At 36.6% G+C, this 17,136-nt stretch overlaps 2 protein-coding genes across 2 annotated transcripts; one reads left to right on the forward strand and one right to left on the reverse strand.

Moving 5' to 3' along the window:
* The first annotated feature begins 1,153 nt into the window (after window positions 1–1,153).
* gnl2 (G protein nucleolar 2) lies at window positions 1,154–14,965 on the forward strand. Its single transcript, XM_039679521.2, has 16 exons — window positions 1,154–1,356; window positions 2,624–2,708; window positions 3,073–3,167; window positions 3,312–3,451; window positions 7,036–7,220; window positions 7,363–7,429; window positions 7,533–7,691; window positions 9,417–9,530; window positions 10,188–10,316; window positions 11,493–11,597; window positions 11,693–11,851; window positions 12,158–12,265; window positions 12,570–13,027; window positions 13,115–13,182; window positions 14,272–14,348; window positions 14,474–14,965. The coding sequence occupies exons 1-16, from the start codon at window positions 1,293–1,295 to the stop codon at window positions 14,606–14,608; spliced, it is 2,148 nt and encodes a 715-aa protein (XP_039535455.2). The 5' UTR covers window positions 1,154–1,292; the 3' UTR covers window positions 14,609–14,965.
* Window positions 14,908–16,825, reverse strand: dnali1 (dynein, axonemal, light intermediate chain 1). Its single transcript, XM_039679522.2, has 6 exons — window positions 16,600–16,825; window positions 16,327–16,472; window positions 15,787–15,956; window positions 15,526–15,704; window positions 15,134–15,298; window positions 14,908–15,058 (listed from the first exon to the last, which is right to left on the reverse strand). The coding sequence occupies exons 1-6, from the start codon at window positions 16,678–16,680 to the stop codon at window positions 15,017–15,019; spliced, it is 783 nt and encodes a 260-aa protein (XP_039535456.2). The 5' UTR covers window positions 16,681–16,825; the 3' UTR covers window positions 14,908–15,016.
* Between the last annotated feature and the right edge of the window lie 311 nt (window positions 16,826–17,136).

Here is a 17,136-nt window from a genome sequence, read left to right on the forward strand (position 1 = left end):
AATATACAAAGTTTTTGGTTCCTTTTTCCTCTTTGTTTTCTTTAACTTGAGTGGAATGTAATCTAGAGTAGAACATGTGCTGAAAGAAAACAGGTAAGTCATACATCTTATATAGCATCAAAATTTAGAGTTCGAACTGCTCTCTTTAATCGGTCCAGAAGCAGAAGACAGATTCTTAATTAAATGTAGCGAACAGACACTGGTTGAAGCTCAAAGACATGGAACAGGATAATGCAACTAGCAATAACTATCACTGCATGCCCTCTTCTGGGTATACAGAGTCCTACATGAGTGTAATGCTTATATTGGCCCAGAAATAGTCATTCTGATATTTATAGCAAATAAAGAGTTTCCCAAATTAATGTTTCCCTGTTAATCTAACAGCATGAGAGCAATAACTTTAATGATGCTGTGTTTGTCCAAAAATACATTGTTACATATGGGCTAGCTTTGGTTTACCTTTGTGTTGCTTCAGACCCAATATACTGAACAAATAAAAGAAGGAAAAAAACATGGTAGGCTATTTTAAAATATGAGTAATTGGTGCACAATAGGCTATGTGCATTTGTCTTAACAAATATCAATATTTCATTTAAATTATTGATGAATTTATAAGTACAAGTTTATATAGGCTAGTTTCCTATAGCTATATTCCTTATAAATATTATAATGAAACTTTTGAGTACTTTTTTTTTATTGCACAATGCATATTTCTTAATATTACGCATAAAATTAGTTTTAATATTACTTTTAGTAAATATATGATCTACAGTAGCCTCCTACACCAGTCTATGGCTAATAGGCCTATTTAAAGTGTACCTAAAGTATACTTGCAATAGTTACACAATCAATCAAACATTATGTTTATCTTTAGTTGGACCCATGGTCGGACCTCAGCACTATTTCCAGATAAGTGCAAAAAATTAGTTGTTCCAATTTAACATAAGTTTATCAAATTAGCAGGCCTATACCAACAGTACAATTGCAGGGTATTTAAGTAGGCCTACATACATGTATGTAAATATACTTGCAGTATACTTAGCATACAATAAATCTTTTTCAAAAACAAGTTGGTATGTTTACATTGGGACATTGCATACCAATGCTTGATATGAGTCGTAGTAGCTACTGACTTTTCTCAACGGTAAAAGAAAGAAAATCCGTCGCTTAATTGATGACGTACTTCCTGGTTTATGTAGTTTATTGTAACACGTGGAAATCTACAGTGGACTGAAATACTGCTTTATTTCTATATTTACAGTATTGGGAGTGTACCGGAGTAATCGATCACAATGGTTAAACCAAAATACAAGGGGAAAAGCTCCATAAATCCCTCAACCTCCAGTAGTAATCCCGGTAAGATGAAATGAACCGCTGGTCTGAATGTGAACTGCTAGCAAGGCTACGCTATTAGCCAACTCTTGTTGAGAAGTACACGAGTCGTTTTAGCTATATGTTGTAAAGCAACTTGCTTCTTGACGTACAGGGTAACTCGTTGATTGCGTGTAATAACGGCATCTGTCAAGCATTAAAATGTCCCATCAGAGGCGGTTGGCAGTTGTATTGGGATGGTCGTGTCAGTTTGCCAAACGTGCCTTGTTTTTACACGAAAATTATCAAATTAAAAAAATTTGTACTAGATTGCTACAATTGTTTGAATGATTTTCATTATGGAGCTGTCACTTACAGCGGTTGTCACATTTTTATACATCCCAAAGATTTGTTACTTTCAGTGCTATTTTGCTATTAATCGGATTATTTTTGTTCATATATAAACTATTTACAAACAAAAGGCGATCTTTGTTTTTGTAAAAAAAATAATAAACAAATAGCATATATGACCACATAACCGATCTGAAGTTAACACACGTATTGAATGTAACAAAGAATAAGTTTAAGGACACATGCTACACATTATACAATAATATTAAATTAATAAAAAATATTCTGCAAGGATGCATTCAATTAATCAAAAAAGTGGCAGTGAAGACATTTAAATAAATGCTGTTCTTTTGAATTATTCTTCAAAGAATCATTGACAACAGAATATTGTGGTCTGTTTTCACCAGTGATGATGATAATAAATGTTTTGAGCATCAAATCAGCATATTAGAATGATCTCTGAAGGATCATGTGACACTGTAGCCTGGAGTAATGGCTGCTGAAAATTTAGCTTTGCCATCACAGGAATAAATGGCATTATAAAGTATATTATAATTGAAACAGTTTAATGTTTTTCTGTATTTCTAATTTTAAAAAAAATGCAACCTTAGTAAACATAAGAGACTTCTTTCAAAATCTCACTGTCCCCTTACTTTTTGAACATTCATTGTTGATATGTATGTGGCAGATAAAATATACTGAAGACAACTGAGGTGTACACAGAAGCCGTGATATTTGACATAATATTAATTACAAATATATAAAAACAGAAATTTTGCATTATCCATTCACACAAAGCAGTTGGTAGACCTCTGAACTGACACAAGGACCCATTCTGTTAAGCCTTGTGTTCCAGTTGAACACACTATCACAGTTCACCCAAAATTAAAGTAGATTGAATAATGTCCCTGTGTGTATAACAATGTTTATCCATATTATTTTGACATTCCCAACCCTACAGACCGAGTCAAGGGAGCTGGAGGGAACAACATGAGGGACCGTGCCACCATCCGACGGTTGAATATGTACAGACAGAAGCAGAGATGGTACAGTTTGACCTGTGATTTACAACATTACATATACAAGATTCAGATTTGCAACAAACACTAGTTCTTTATTCGGATCCCCATTAGCTTCCAGAAAGTGGTTGCAACTTGCCAATCTTCCTGGGGTCCACAAAGTGATACAAGACAGAGAGCCATAGAAATAAAATAAAACAAAAATACTGTCAATTACTCTAATGAAATCACAAAATTATACATCTTAGCCATTGCAGTACATCCAACATACATCTACATATTTGCAAGCATGTATTTATTTACATGTATTGTAATGGGTTGTGAGGTTTTGACAAGAACTCAAGTTAATTGATAAAACATGCATGTTTTTTTTCCATTATTATGCTCACAGCAACAATCGAGGTAAGGTGATCAAGCCCTTGCAGTACCAGAACACAGTTGCTCCTGGAACGGTGGCCAGAGTTGAGCCCAACATCAAGTGGTTCGGTAAGAGCAATCCATTTTAGAGTTTTAATGAATCCTAATCTGTGACTGACTAATATGTGACTAAATTGTCCTCTTTTTTTCCAAATAGGATTAGGATTAATATATAAATATTTATTTTGTTTTTCTCATGTGCTCCCTGTGCAGCTAATACACGTGTCATCAAGCAGTCATCATTGCAGAAATTCCAAGAAGAGATGAACGCAGTAAAGAAAAGTCCGTACAGAGTAGTGATGAAACAGAGCAAGCTTCCGATGTCCTTGCTGCATGACCGAATAAAGGCACACGTGAGTATGCAGATACCTTGGTATACATCCACTGTTTTTAAATACAAAAATCCTGTTTAGTCCTAATGTAGCTTGTTGAGAGGAGACAGGTTTGCGTGAAGCCTGAGCAGCCTGTCCCATAATTCATTGGGATGAGCTGTTTAAAAAAGGGAAATTTTTTATAATTCCCTTAAACCTGAAAAACTAAGTTTTACATATTTTAGAGTATCATAATGCTATGGTAGCAACATGTTAACGTCCAAGTCTGGCCTTTAAATTAGTTAGTATTATGGTATTTATTTATTCATATTTCTTCAAATTAGCTATTATTTTTATATTTTCAGTTTTCACTTAAAAGTTTAGTCATTGAGATGTGTGCCATTCATTGGTAATTTTTATCGGTTGTAGCTTTAATTTTATTTCAGTTTTTGCCAGTTTAACATCTAATTTCTAGTTTACATTTAAGTTTACGTTTTTGATATAGTTTTGTTTCAATTAGTGGAAACGATTGATAATAGATTGTTAGCGCTGTTTTTATGATATGCAGAGTTTGTGTGATTTGCAGAGTTTCTGTGTGGTGTTGTCATATGATTATAAAAAAAAAAAAATAAGCAAAAATGTCCCTGACCATATACTTCAAGGATAAAATTGCCCACCCGCAAAGTCCATTTCCGACTTGAATGACCAGTTGTTCATTTCCGGCAAAATTTGCATTTGGTCATTTGTATTTGTTTTTCGGGACAGCTCTTGGCTAAACGTTTCAACTTGTAGACCTCCTGTAACGTGTGCTTACCACTAGGGATGCAACGATTACGGATTTTGTAAGTACGATTATTGTCTGAGAAATAATCACGATTTAATGATTTTCACGATTATTATGCAACAATTAATTTCACAACACTACTAATGTAGAATATCACATGAGCACTCAACACTAGATTTTAATGTGTTATGTTGAATGTTGTGACAGTTGGTCTGTGTGGTTTAGCCCCGCCCCTCCTCCACTGTGATTGGACAGTTGGGTAAAAACTGCACTGCGTTTTATCCAAAGTTGAAAATTTTTCAACTCTCGGCAACCAGTAAAAAAGTGCCTCGTTACGCTCATGGCATTTAAAAAACGCGGCACTCCCATTGAAGATAATTGAAAACAAACGCCAGGCGCGTGAAAAAAACGCTTTGGTGGACACACGGCCTAAAGCATTGACCGCCCGGCGTTTTTAATGGTTGCAGAGAGTTGAAAAATTTTAAACTTTGGATAAAACAGTAGCGCTCATCACTGTCAGTTTTTACCCAACTGTCCAATAACAGTGGAGGAGGGGCGTGACTAAACCACACCGACCAACTGTCACAACATTTTTTCTTTACAACGACATCAACCAGCAGAGCAAACCCAACAAAATGGACGAAATTTTTTTTTTTTTAGTATGAAACAAATTATCTGCAAAATCAGTTACAAGTAAACTGTGCTGCGAATATTCTGTATCATAGCAACGAAACGTCTCAACTGAAAAAACGCTCTCAAGCACCCAAAGCTAGGCGTCTTCTTCAGCAGAGCATCTGGGATTTTCAGCTCCCTAAAAACGCTTTGGTGGACACACGGCCTTAGTCCCACTGCCATAGTGGGTGATGAGCATGGCACTTTTAGCTGTGCAACTTTGTTTTCGTTTTGTGTTGGTTGCAAAAGTTCGATTTGGTGTAGAACACTCTATGTAGCGTAGTCTTTACGATTTTTTTATTTTGTTATTCTGACGGCAGTGCACTAGTGAGGCCAGGGTCTGATCTGCGATACAACTGATAGTAGTAAAGAACAGAGCAAAAATATATGCTGAGAACAAAATGTCGTGTTTTGCTCTGTTCTTCATGTTCCTTCTGCAACTGTTGTTGATTCGCTTCAGGATCTAAACTGTTCCATGTGTGAGCAAAACCTTTTAGGACCTTGTGTAATGAACTCTCCACTCTACTTTTATTCGTCTCAGAACTGTGACACTTACTATGTTTTTGTTCTTATATTCAACCTTGGTTGCAGGGAACTGGCAATATTTTCCTCTCTTTTTGATTTGTGGTGTCTGAGCAGCTCCTCTTGCGTGTGCCATAATGGGCATTGTTTGCGCACATTTTTTTTCTTTCTCAGAAATATTTTGAACATGTTGTGATGTGGTGGTTACTGGTTAGCCTCAAATCAGATTGTTTTTTATCATCGACGTCAATTGTTCCGAAGAAATGCAATCTTAGCAGAAGTAGAATTTCTTACGAGAAATGTTACTGGCTTTGACAAGATCTGTAAATTGCTTGTCGTTTTATTCCATCCTCTGTTGCAACTGTGGTATGGCCGTTTTTTTTAAAGTTTTTTTTTTTAAGGCCATTACAGATTGCAATTTAGCAGGGTGAAGTTAAAGGTGTAAGATGTTTCGTTCATTGTTCTTAGGATTTGTCATCTTGATATAGGAATATTTGTTTTTCAGCACTGTAAAATTAACTGCCTTTTTGTTAAAATGGTAGTTAAATTCTAGCTACACTGCCGCTCAAATGTTTAGGGTCGGGAAGATTTGTAAAATGTTTTTAAAAGAAGGTTTTTATGCTAACCAAGGCTGCAGTTATTTGATCAAAAATACAATAAATACAATCATATTCTGAAATATGATTACATTTAAAAACAACTTTTTTTATAGTTTAATATGTTTTAGAATGTAATTTATTTATTTATTAATTTTCAGTGTCATTACTCCAGTCTTCAGTGTCACATGATCCTTCAGAAATCATTCTAATATGCTGATTTGCTGCCTAAGAAACATTTCAACAATGTTAAAAACAGTTTGATTTAATATTTTTGTGTAAACCATGATAAATTTTTTTTTTTTCAAGATGCTTTAATGAATAGAAAGTTAAAAAGAAAAGCATTCATTTTAAGTTGATTTTTTTTACAGCAATGTCAGTGTCCTTACTATCACTTTTGATCAATTTAATGCATCCTTGATGAAAAGAAGTATTTTTTTTTTTTTTTTTAAATCTTACTGGCACCAAACTTAAGAACAGTAGGGTATATACAATTATGTATATGTAAACCTTGTATTTACAAATCAGATTTTTCTTTTTGGAATAATACGTCTAGATCGGATCAAAGTTTTCTTTGTTTGGGATGTTACAAAGTGTGCAATGCTTTCTGGAGCTGTGACCAAATACAAATTTAACCTTGTTAAGTGTATTTTGTCATTTAGCATCTTGTTGACGCCTAAATCTTTATTATAGTAGATACAGACTAGACTACACTGTCTAAACAAACAGATTTCAGCCCTTCATCAAACAGTCTTTCCTAAAGATAGGAAAAAATAGATTTATATGCAATATAAATAAAGTCACATCATACTCTTTTATGGCATAAAATGTGTTGAGTACACTCCGCTCTCCAATAAATTATTGGGTCTTCTTTCCTCTTAGGAATGGATAGCTGTCAAAATGCAAAATTTAGATAGCTGTAAAAATGCTTACAAGAGCTGAAAGAACATATTACTCTTCAAAGAAATTCCTAAAGTTGTGGAGATCATGGTAGGAGGATATAACAGTTCTCATGACATGTATGTCAATTGATGTTCTGCTGGTTCTTGTAGAACTCCAAGGTGCACATTCTGGACACAGAGACGTTCGAGACCACTTTTGGGCCAAAGGCACAAAGAAAGAGGCCCAACTTGACTGTCGGAGAGCTGAAGGACTTTGCTGAAAAGGCAGAGGTCTCGGCTCAGAGCTACAGTACTGAGAAAGACCGTGATTTGGTGTCTGAGGACAGCGGAGTCAAGTGAGTGGGGTGATTTCTAAAGTTCCTATAGCTCAGTACATCCCTACTGCAGAAACTATGACCTGTTTGTATAGTAAATGGGTATATATATTATGAAATAACTGGAATGCCTCAAAGCCATTTCATTTCGCCATCACTGCAGGGATGAGGCTCGGGAGGAAATCTTCAAGAAGGGTCAGTCAAAGAGGATCTGGGGCGAGCTGTATAAGGTAGCTATTAACATCTCACAACAACTTGCTCTTTCATAGTTAAAAAAAACACACAGTTCTGCCAGATGATGCCACATCTTAAAATGAAGTATGTTTTGCACAGGTGATCGACTCTTCAGACGTCGTTATCCAGGTGCTAGATGCTCGGGACCCAATGGGCACTCGTTCCCAGAGCATTGAGTCCTACCTAAAGAAAGAGAAACCTTGGAAGCACCTCATCTTTGTGCTTAACAAGTGTGACCTCATTCCCACATGGGTTACGGTAAGAAAATAAAGCTGAATACTTCAATACTAGTTCCAAGACCTGTTGAGCTGCCTATGTAGACTGGACTGATTTTCCTGATGCTTTTTAAGATACCTTCACTTAGGGAAACTCAATGTAGAATGCAAGCAAAGTGCACTTCAGTAAGCTAGGTTGGGGGAAAGGCCAATCAAAAATGGCAGAAACAGTGTCAGCCCAGAACAGTGCCTAAATTAAAAACAAATCTAAATCTAGCTTAAAAAATATTATTAAACATATTTATTTCCAGCATTTGTTTGTGCTATGTGTCAGAGTATTTTGTCGTTAGCTTAGCAATATTCTAACGTAGCCTGTGTTGGTGAAGGAAAATGTTTCAAAATTTTGATGATAAATCTACTTATTCAGGAGAAAAAATTGTATTTCGGAATGAAGATATTGGTAATACAAAACAAAAACACTATTTACCCAACATTTTGTGTGTAAAGTGCATTTTTAATAGTGTTATTAGCTTAGCGTTATGATAACTCTAGCTCTTTTGATATGTATTTAAGTTGGTGGTAGAAATGTCAGAAGTCTTAATGATAAATATACTTATATTATATATAATATACTAAGGTTAAATCTAATAAAAACACTTTAATCGCATATTTATGTGTTATGTATTTATATGCCTATTATAGTATCAATTATTAGCAAATACTTAGTTAGTTCCTGCCTGTGTAGAGCTCCAAAATGGATGCTTTTTTTGTTCCTGGACAATTAGGATGTATGGAGCCGCCTATGTAGGCAGTAGACAGCAAGGCAGCTCACTAGGTTTTTGGAAAAAGGCCACTCTCTGCAATGTGTCCTGTCATACATTCAATTATCCCAACTCTGGTGTTTGTTTCACTGACAGACAGGCATGTTTAAATTGGCTTGCCCCAACTTTTGTAATAGTTAACCAGTTAAAAGTTCTTTCCCTGACACATGTTTTCCAATATTTCACATCTATAATTCTTGTTGTTTGTAAATTGTGTTATTGGCGATTCTGAAATGCAGCAACAGGAAACGAAGGAGCTCTACCGCAGTTTATAGACTTTTGCATTCAAGCCGAAGAAACATTTGCCTACCTCCTTTAGACTTATGACCGATCTTTTGTAAACCTAACAGGAAAATGATTGGGAAACCCATTATTTTTGTTGTTTAGAGGGAATCACTTATCATTTTGCAGTGATTCTTGTTGGGCAGCCCGTGTTTTTTTATTTTATTTTTTATCAGTTCTCTCTAATCAAAAACATTTCATTTCATAGATCACTTCTAGTGTCTAGACATTGCGACATAATATTTAGAAAGCCCACATTTGACCAGATTTGATCCTAAATCCCATGAATTTCATCCTACATCAGAAGTAATAAACAAAATGGGATTTATAAAGGCAGAAACTGATTTAGTTTTAGAATTTATCAAAGAGAAACATAAAAAAAAAAATTCTATATTTTTATTTCATTGATTTATATCTTTCACTTTCTTCTCACCATGATATAGTCGGGGTAGCTGGCTACAAACAATTATAAGTATATTAATACACATTTTATACGAATATGCTCTTGAATTTAAGATGAACCCCGATTTATAAAGAGGGATGGATTTTGGAAGAAAAAAAAGATGCATATGGCTGTTTAATAAATCATTATAAACTGTCTAACTAGGATCATTCACTTAGGATCATTCTACGGATCCTTGCTTATACATGTATGTATGTTGTAGAAACGCTGGGTTGCAGTTCTTTCTCAGGAACACCCCACTTTGGCCTTTCACGCCAGCCTTACCAACTCCTTCGGCAAGGGCTCCCTTATCCAGCTCCTGCGGCAGTTTGGCAAGGTAAGGACTTAAACAGTTACAGCTTATTTTTATGTGCATTCACATCATACACATCATGCCATGCAAACCAGGGGCAGCAGGTTTTAAATACACAGCAGTTTGGCTCCACAACGTTTATCTACTCAAACCGCAGTTTTAGAACAAGATCAGCCTGTTTTATGATCCGTAATGGCAACTGATATAGACAGCAATGGTTTTGTCAAGTACCAGATGCTCCCCACCCTCCCATTGGTCTCCTCTCCTGTCTTCACATCTGCCTCTGAGCTATTTTTGGGAGCACAGCCCTAAACAAAAACTTGGAAATACTAAAAAGGAGTGTGGGCTTACGTAACATAAATTTTGTGAGAGTTATATGTCAAGACACTTTTTAGGAGTTAGAAAACACCGGCACAAAAATATCCCAGTTACCATGCATGCAATATAAATCTGAAGGTGTAATGACATTTAAGAGGCTTTTGTACATTTTTGTATAACGTCTTCATTTTTTGGACAGGGGCCCCCCTTTCAAAAATGAATAGTGAAATGTGAGAGGCAATGTGTGCAAATACCATGAAACCGACATTATATCAGAGGACTTGACAATATGCATGTAACTCTTCTATTTATTTGCTACCGTCAAAATGTACTATTAACATGTCCATGTTGATTTTTTCTAAGCTCCACTCAGACAAAAAGCAGATCAGCGTTGGTTTCATTGGTTACCCCAATGTTGGAAAGAGCTCTGTTATCAATACCCTGCGCTCCAAAAAAGTCTGTAACGTGGCACCCCTTGCTGGTGAGACTAAGGTAAGGCCTCAGAATCATTTTTAGTTTTCATCTTGGGATGTTGGGATTTTGTCCTTTTGTAATATTTATATGGCTTTCTGTATTTTCAAATACTTTTAAAATATTTTGTTCTTTTACCATGCGGTCAGCGCTTGATCCAAAAGATTTGAGTGTCTGGGAGTGGCTTGATTGGTTCGCTGTAAATGCTGCTCCACACAAACTCATCTCTGCGTGTGCTGTGAGTTTCGGTCGATTATAACATGCACTTGAAAATGCAATGCGCCACAACCGTCTTGTTAAATTTGTAATGATAATCGTTTAGAAGTTCACCCAAAAATGAAAATTGTCATTTACTCACTCCCAAGTTGTTCCAAACCAACTGAAGATATTTTGGGTTTGGCATTTCAAGTCGCCTTTTATTTAAGATTTTTCATTTTTGGTGAGCTGTTCCTATAACGTCCACTTGTAGTTGTTACGTACTGATCGTAAACGTAAGACGATTGAGCCACTCTTCTTTTAAGGGTCATTTAAATGATCCTGAATTTGTTTTGTAGTAGTGTAGTTTTGTAGGAGTGCAAGACTACCTGCCAGCTCCTGACATGTTAACATTTTGGATGGCTTAAGTTTCCAGCAGTTTGGTTTTGGCTGCTACTTTTGTGTATTCATGTTTTTGTGTGAAATTACTTTTTTATGTTGTCAAAATGTTCCTCTCATTTTACAAACATGGAACTGAGAGTGAGTGAAAGTTCAAGGCGAAGGAAAAACACATTACTGACAGAGGCCAGATTGAAATCAAATTCTAAACAAATCTGGACTTCTACGCTCTTCTGTTTATGTTTTAAATGATAAATTGTATCATTTAAAATCTCCCTTGCGTACCCCTGATATGGGTGATTCTTCAATTATTAGACATTTTCTTTCCACTTTTCTTATAAAAACAGAGTAAATAGATTGATTTGATTGATTATAATACTTTTACATTTGCTTCAATCACTGTTTATTTTCTTTTTTATTAACTCAAAAGCTAATTGACTGCTTGCTAGCTTGACACAAATGATTATAAATCGCATTTGTTTAAATGCAGTTCATTATATTGAAATATTTTCGGTCTTGTGGTTTCTTAAATGGATGAATGTATGGACTGGTTGAAGCTTAATCTTTATGCCACAACCAACCGTTTTTGTTTCTGTCCGACAGGTCTGGCAGTATATCACACTAATGAGACGCCTTTTCCTCATCGACTGTCCCGGCGTCGTCTACCCCTCCGACGACAGCGAGACCGACATTGTGCTGAAGGGAGTGGTACGATGGCCTGGACTCTCAAAGTCAACCGTTCGGATTTTGCAATCCCAGCGGCCAGCCACTTCATCCACTTGTTTTATATCTGTTGCTTTTAGGTCCAAGTGGAGAAGATCCGAACTCCGGAGGATCACATCGGAGCGGTGCTGGAGAGGGCCAAAGCGGAGTACATCCAGAAGACATACCGCATTCCATCCTGGAGCTCCGCCGAGGATTTCCTGGAAAAGCTCGCCTTTCGCACCGGAAAACTGCTTAAGGTCTGTTCTGGTTGTGGAGTATCTGATAAAATGAACTGTCAGCTCGGTCCTCGCGGCACATTTGTTTATTCGTTCCTCTCGTGTCCGATTGAGATGTGACAGTTTGCTTACTTTAAACGGGTGGAAAACATTTAAATTAAGGTTCAAATAGCCACATTTTCAATACTCTCGTGCCAAAACCACTCACATTTTATAAAAGGATTTTGGCCTACAGGTTGGTTACACGGGTCAGTTCACATGTCTTTGTCTAAATACTGTACATGTCTGTGCTGTAACGACTGGTATTTTGTTGTCCTTGTAATACAGGGTGGAGAGCCAGATCTGTCTACCGTGTCTAAAATGGTTTTGAACGATTGGCAGAGGGGACGCATCCCCTTTTTTGTAAAGCCGCCTGGGGCCGAGATGGATGAAGAGGTAAATGTTCTTAATTTCCCACAAAGTTTAGATTCTTTTAGTAAAACAATAGCTCAGTCTCCATTGAAAAATGAGTTCCAAGAGAAATCTTTTGTAAAATTAGAGCATTGTGTTCTAAAAGACCTCTGAAGACTTTGTTTACATGTAACTTCCTTAATGCATATTGAATTACTTGGTACAAATCCTTTTTCAAGTCGCTGTGGCCAAGAAAATTTCTTGAATTTTGCCAGTCTTTATACGGGCAGACCCTAATGCACTTTTAAACATTTATAGTCTTAAACTGACACTTGATCTTTCCAATCAGTACAAAGCAAAACTGATGCTGGAAACGGCTGCGAAGGAAGAGTTGGAAAACAGACTTGAAGCTCAGGATGTGGAGGGGGCCTCATCTAGCCAGCAGGAAGATCAAAAGCTGCTGAGACAGAAACAAGAGGAGATGCAGAAAATCTTCAGTAACGTCAAGCAGAACTTTGGCAAATTAAACGTCGCTCCGGAGTTCAGCGAGGAGGACCTTGTGCCTGTCGATATCCCTGACATCCTGGAACCCTTGGGTTCAGAAGATGAGGAAGATGAGGAAAATGACGAGGATGAGGAAAAAGAGCAGAGTGGAGAACTACAGGAAGAAGAATCCTCTGTTTCCGGCCCCCCGACCACAGGAGAGAAAAAGAGCACACGTGAAGTGAATAAAGAGATGGATATGAAGATTGCCAAATTGAAACAGTTTCTTGATCGTGCCAAGTCAAAGCACTTCTCCGCCATACGGTTTGTTTAAACTCGTATTGAAAAGTGAGTTCAATGTTTCGCTATTATCTATTGATATTCTAATGTGTTGTCCTGATGTTTTTACAGCATTCCTAAAGGCCTTTCTGAAAAGGTTTTCACTGAAACCACAGCAAAGCAGAATCTGCAACGGAAAGGTACACCCACCCAACTAACACAAGTTGATGCCAAATGCTTGTGTTTTAAAAAAATATATGGTTGCTAGAACTGCATATTTAATGTACATCTATTTTTTATATATATATATATATATTAAGTTATATTTTTATAGAATTTTTGGAGTAAGATTTTTTTTTTATCTTTTCAATTAAATTTAATGCTCACTATTTGCTGTCTTTATTTAATCAAAATACAGTAATACTTTATCATTGTTGAGAAAGTTCACTTCCTACATGAACTAGTTCAAAGTTCAGTTCACACATTTTAAAATGAACAAGTTCATTTATAGTTCTTTTTTTTCTTATGTTGCAAGCTTCTTTTTTTATTTTTATTTATTGCCACAGCCCATATAGAACCACAGACAACAATTATTTTATTGATGGGCAGTTTGCACAGAAATGTAAGATTTTTCCCATCCTCACCGACCTCGTCATAAAATCCGTTTAAATGATCATACGACGCCTCCTCGCTCGCTGCTTTGTCGACGGCGGCCGTGATGCTACACTGGTGTCTTGTGTTGCCAGATTGGGTGTTTTTTAGCTACATATTAAGGCCTGTTTACGTGTGTTTAAGCTGGGTTTTCGTCTGGAAGGCTCTATAGAAATTTGCCACCCTTTTGAATGAAGTTAAACTGAGAGAGTGTGCATTCACATACACCAGAATAATCGCGTTCTCAATAACGTTCATCAAGCAGTAATACAGTACCTTCAGTTCACGTTTGCCCAAAATATGAACGCATTCATGAACTAACGTTCATTGAACGCGTTCAGGCACAACACTGTACTTAATACAGTAGAAAAAGTAATATTGTATAACAAAACTTCTACATTTATTTATTTCTACATTTCTTCTTACTATTATTGACATTGAAAACAGTTTTTGTGGAAACCGTGATGGATTTTTAAGGATTCTTTGGTAAATAAAAAGTAAAAAAACAGCATTTATTTAAAATAGAAATCTTTTTAACATTATAAATGTTTTACTGTCACTTTTGACAATTTAATGCATCGTTGTGAAATAAAAGTATGGTGCTTTTAAAAGACACTCAACCTCTTTTTGTTTTCCAGCTGTGACAGTGGGCAAAAAGAGAAAAGCTATGGAAGATGAGGAGCCTGCCCAGGCTACCAAACTCACATCTAAAGAGGTATGCACTATTCTCCCAGCTCCACTTCTGCTGTCATTGTTTCTGATTCCATAGTAAAGACGTGTTAAATACATTTGAGACCAAACTAATATCTTTCTCTCTGTTGAACTACTTCACCCAAACAGAAAAGAAGCCTGGAGCGTGCACAGAAAGTTAAGAAAGTGGGGGTCCGCTATTATGAGACGCACAATGTCAAGAACAAGAATAAGAACCGAAAAATGCCCTTGGATGGCAAGAAATCCAAACGAGCTAAGCGATAAGACCTGGTCAGAAACCCAGTCACATCAATCCCTGTTTCCATCGTCATGTCGGTGGCTAAATTGGAACATCTGGAGTGGAATCACACTGATTTGTGTAAAGGTCAAGGTTTGGTTGATCTGTGATGCAATCGTACCAATGCACTTTATTCATACTGTGGCTCCAGCCATTCTCATTGAACATTGACTACAATTCATTTCAGCACTGTGCATTTTCAAAGTTTTTAACTTAAGACTATGTGTCCTGATTCAGCAGTGTTGAATGGCTGATCATGTACCCGTGCATCTATGTCTGTTCTGTCTTTTTGTTTAGAGAAAAAAAAAGAAACAATAAATACTCAGAACAGGTGCTTTTATAAATGTTTTATTCTTTGAAACTGAATAGTTTGTGTATTAATATTGTAATGATATTTAGGCTTTATTCTTCAAGGTGATTATGCCCTCCAGTTGTGTCTAAAAAATAAATGGACACTTTAGAGTCTGAAAACGTAATGACAGAAATCCTGATTATGATTATCTCTGCTTTACCTTGAGTTGCTGGTTGGTTCGTTTGAGGAACTGGACCTCTTCGGCATGCTTCTTTTCCTCGATTTCGCGCCGTTCTGCTTCCCGTCTCTCGATTGCTTCACATTTAGCCTTTTGCTCATTCAGTAGCCTCTCCAAATCTCGCTTCTCGCTCTCCAACTCTGAAATCTACCAAGAGTTTTAAAGATAATGGTTTTCCTTTTGCAGAACACACAGACACACAAAAAAGATAGTTTGAATAATGTCTCGTGTTTTTCCCCCCACAAAAATAAAACCGATTTGGTTTGGATGCCACTGACTTTCATATGGACATATATATATTATATATTTGAAATATCCTTTTGTGTGTTCTGGAGAAGAAAGCAAGTTTTTGATTTAACTATCCTTTTAAGGACCTTGTTCTCCATGTCAGACTTTCCCTGCTCCCCCTGAAGTGCTTTCCTCATGCCAAAGGCCACACTGCTCTCATACAGAGTCTGATAGGCAGCGATGGTCGTGCGAATCTCATCTCTTACTCGCAGCAGCAGGAGCCCCCGCTCGGCACAGTTAATGGTGACTTGTCTGATTAACTCATCTAAGAGATTGAAAGAGGGAGTGTCATGTAAATCAATGTCAAGAACTATTAACATGACACTTCATTTAGAATATATTTTTACCAAAGCACTGAGAGTAGAGCTCCCTGCGGACTGGGCAGATGCCGGTCTCTCTGGCCTGCCTCTCCTGCATGGTTTTGTCCAGCTGTTCTTGCAAATTAATAACATCCATTCGTGTGCATGGAGCACTGGACACTGGCTGCACCCATAGCTGGTTATCCTCCATCCATTCACTGCAACATAACCAATTGAATGATTTATATAGTTCCATTGAAAGGTTTGGGGATAGCTATTTTTTTAAATGTTTTTTAAAAGCTGAATTTTCAGCATCATTACTCCAGTCTTCTCTTCAATGTCAACAGCATTTCTTTGAAATAGAAATCTTTTGAAAATTCTTTGTTTTTACTTTCACGTTTGAATATACTTTCTTTGTAAAAAGAAATAATTTGTAAAAGCAATATAATTCTATAATATACGTAAACTGAATATAAGTATTATTATTATTATTTATCTTACTAAACTCAACATTTTAAACGTTAATGTGTGGTATCAGCACCCAATTGAAGAAAACTTCAACTAATTATTGTAAGAGGTTTGTTTTACTTTGGTGGTAGAATGGAATTTAGGACCTCCTCGGTTTGCTGCTTGCTGCTGGCATCCGCTGAGGGACTCTTGGGTTTGGGTGGAGGTGGTACCGGGCCGGTGTCAAGTTCAACCATCTGTCGGGGACTCACTTTCAAAGGGCGACTCTGTCAAATGTGAAGGAAGAGATGAAAATCAAGTGTTAATGCTTTATTACAAAGACAATGTATACTTAACTTTAGCAGATTTGTTTTTATTCGTTTATTAACGTTTACATTCAATAGCTTTGCTTACCTTTGGAGACTTCCTCTCTCTATTTTTGCTCACTAACACCGGATGATCATACTTCAACAAGGAGTCAGACGGAGTAATCATGCTTATAAGGATAGTCTGCGTTTTGTTTTAGGAAGACCTCAAATTCACTCGGTAGCACTGGAGAAGTTTCGTTTCGCTGTTTAACAGTTACGTTGCTATAACAACCGGGCTTGTCCGTCCCATCCATGGTCCCATCAAGGATCTGCAGTCCGCAGGAATGGTGGGAAATACATTCTTTACTAACTATAGGGCTACTGCCAAATTTACCGATTACATATTTATGACTTAAGCCTTTTAAAATAAATTACACAAATAACTTATATTGTGGTATTTTATTTTTCTAATAAGACAGAACTCACCACTTGGTGGCACTACTAACGTAAGTTAAGTTGCACGTTAAAGCAAAAAGACTTGGCGCATGTAAAATTAAATATGATTTTGATTGATAAGTGAACAGACATACTTTTACATCTTTTCGTTATATACTTGTTTTTGTTTTTTAATACGCTTTAACAC

Source organism: Pimephales promelas, chromosome 12 (assembly GCF_988280905.1).
Source record: "Pimephales promelas chromosome 12, fPimPro1.hap1.1, whole genome shotgun sequence".
Taxonomy (NCBI): Eukaryota; Metazoa; Chordata; class Actinopteri; order Cypriniformes; family Leuciscidae; genus Pimephales; species Pimephales promelas.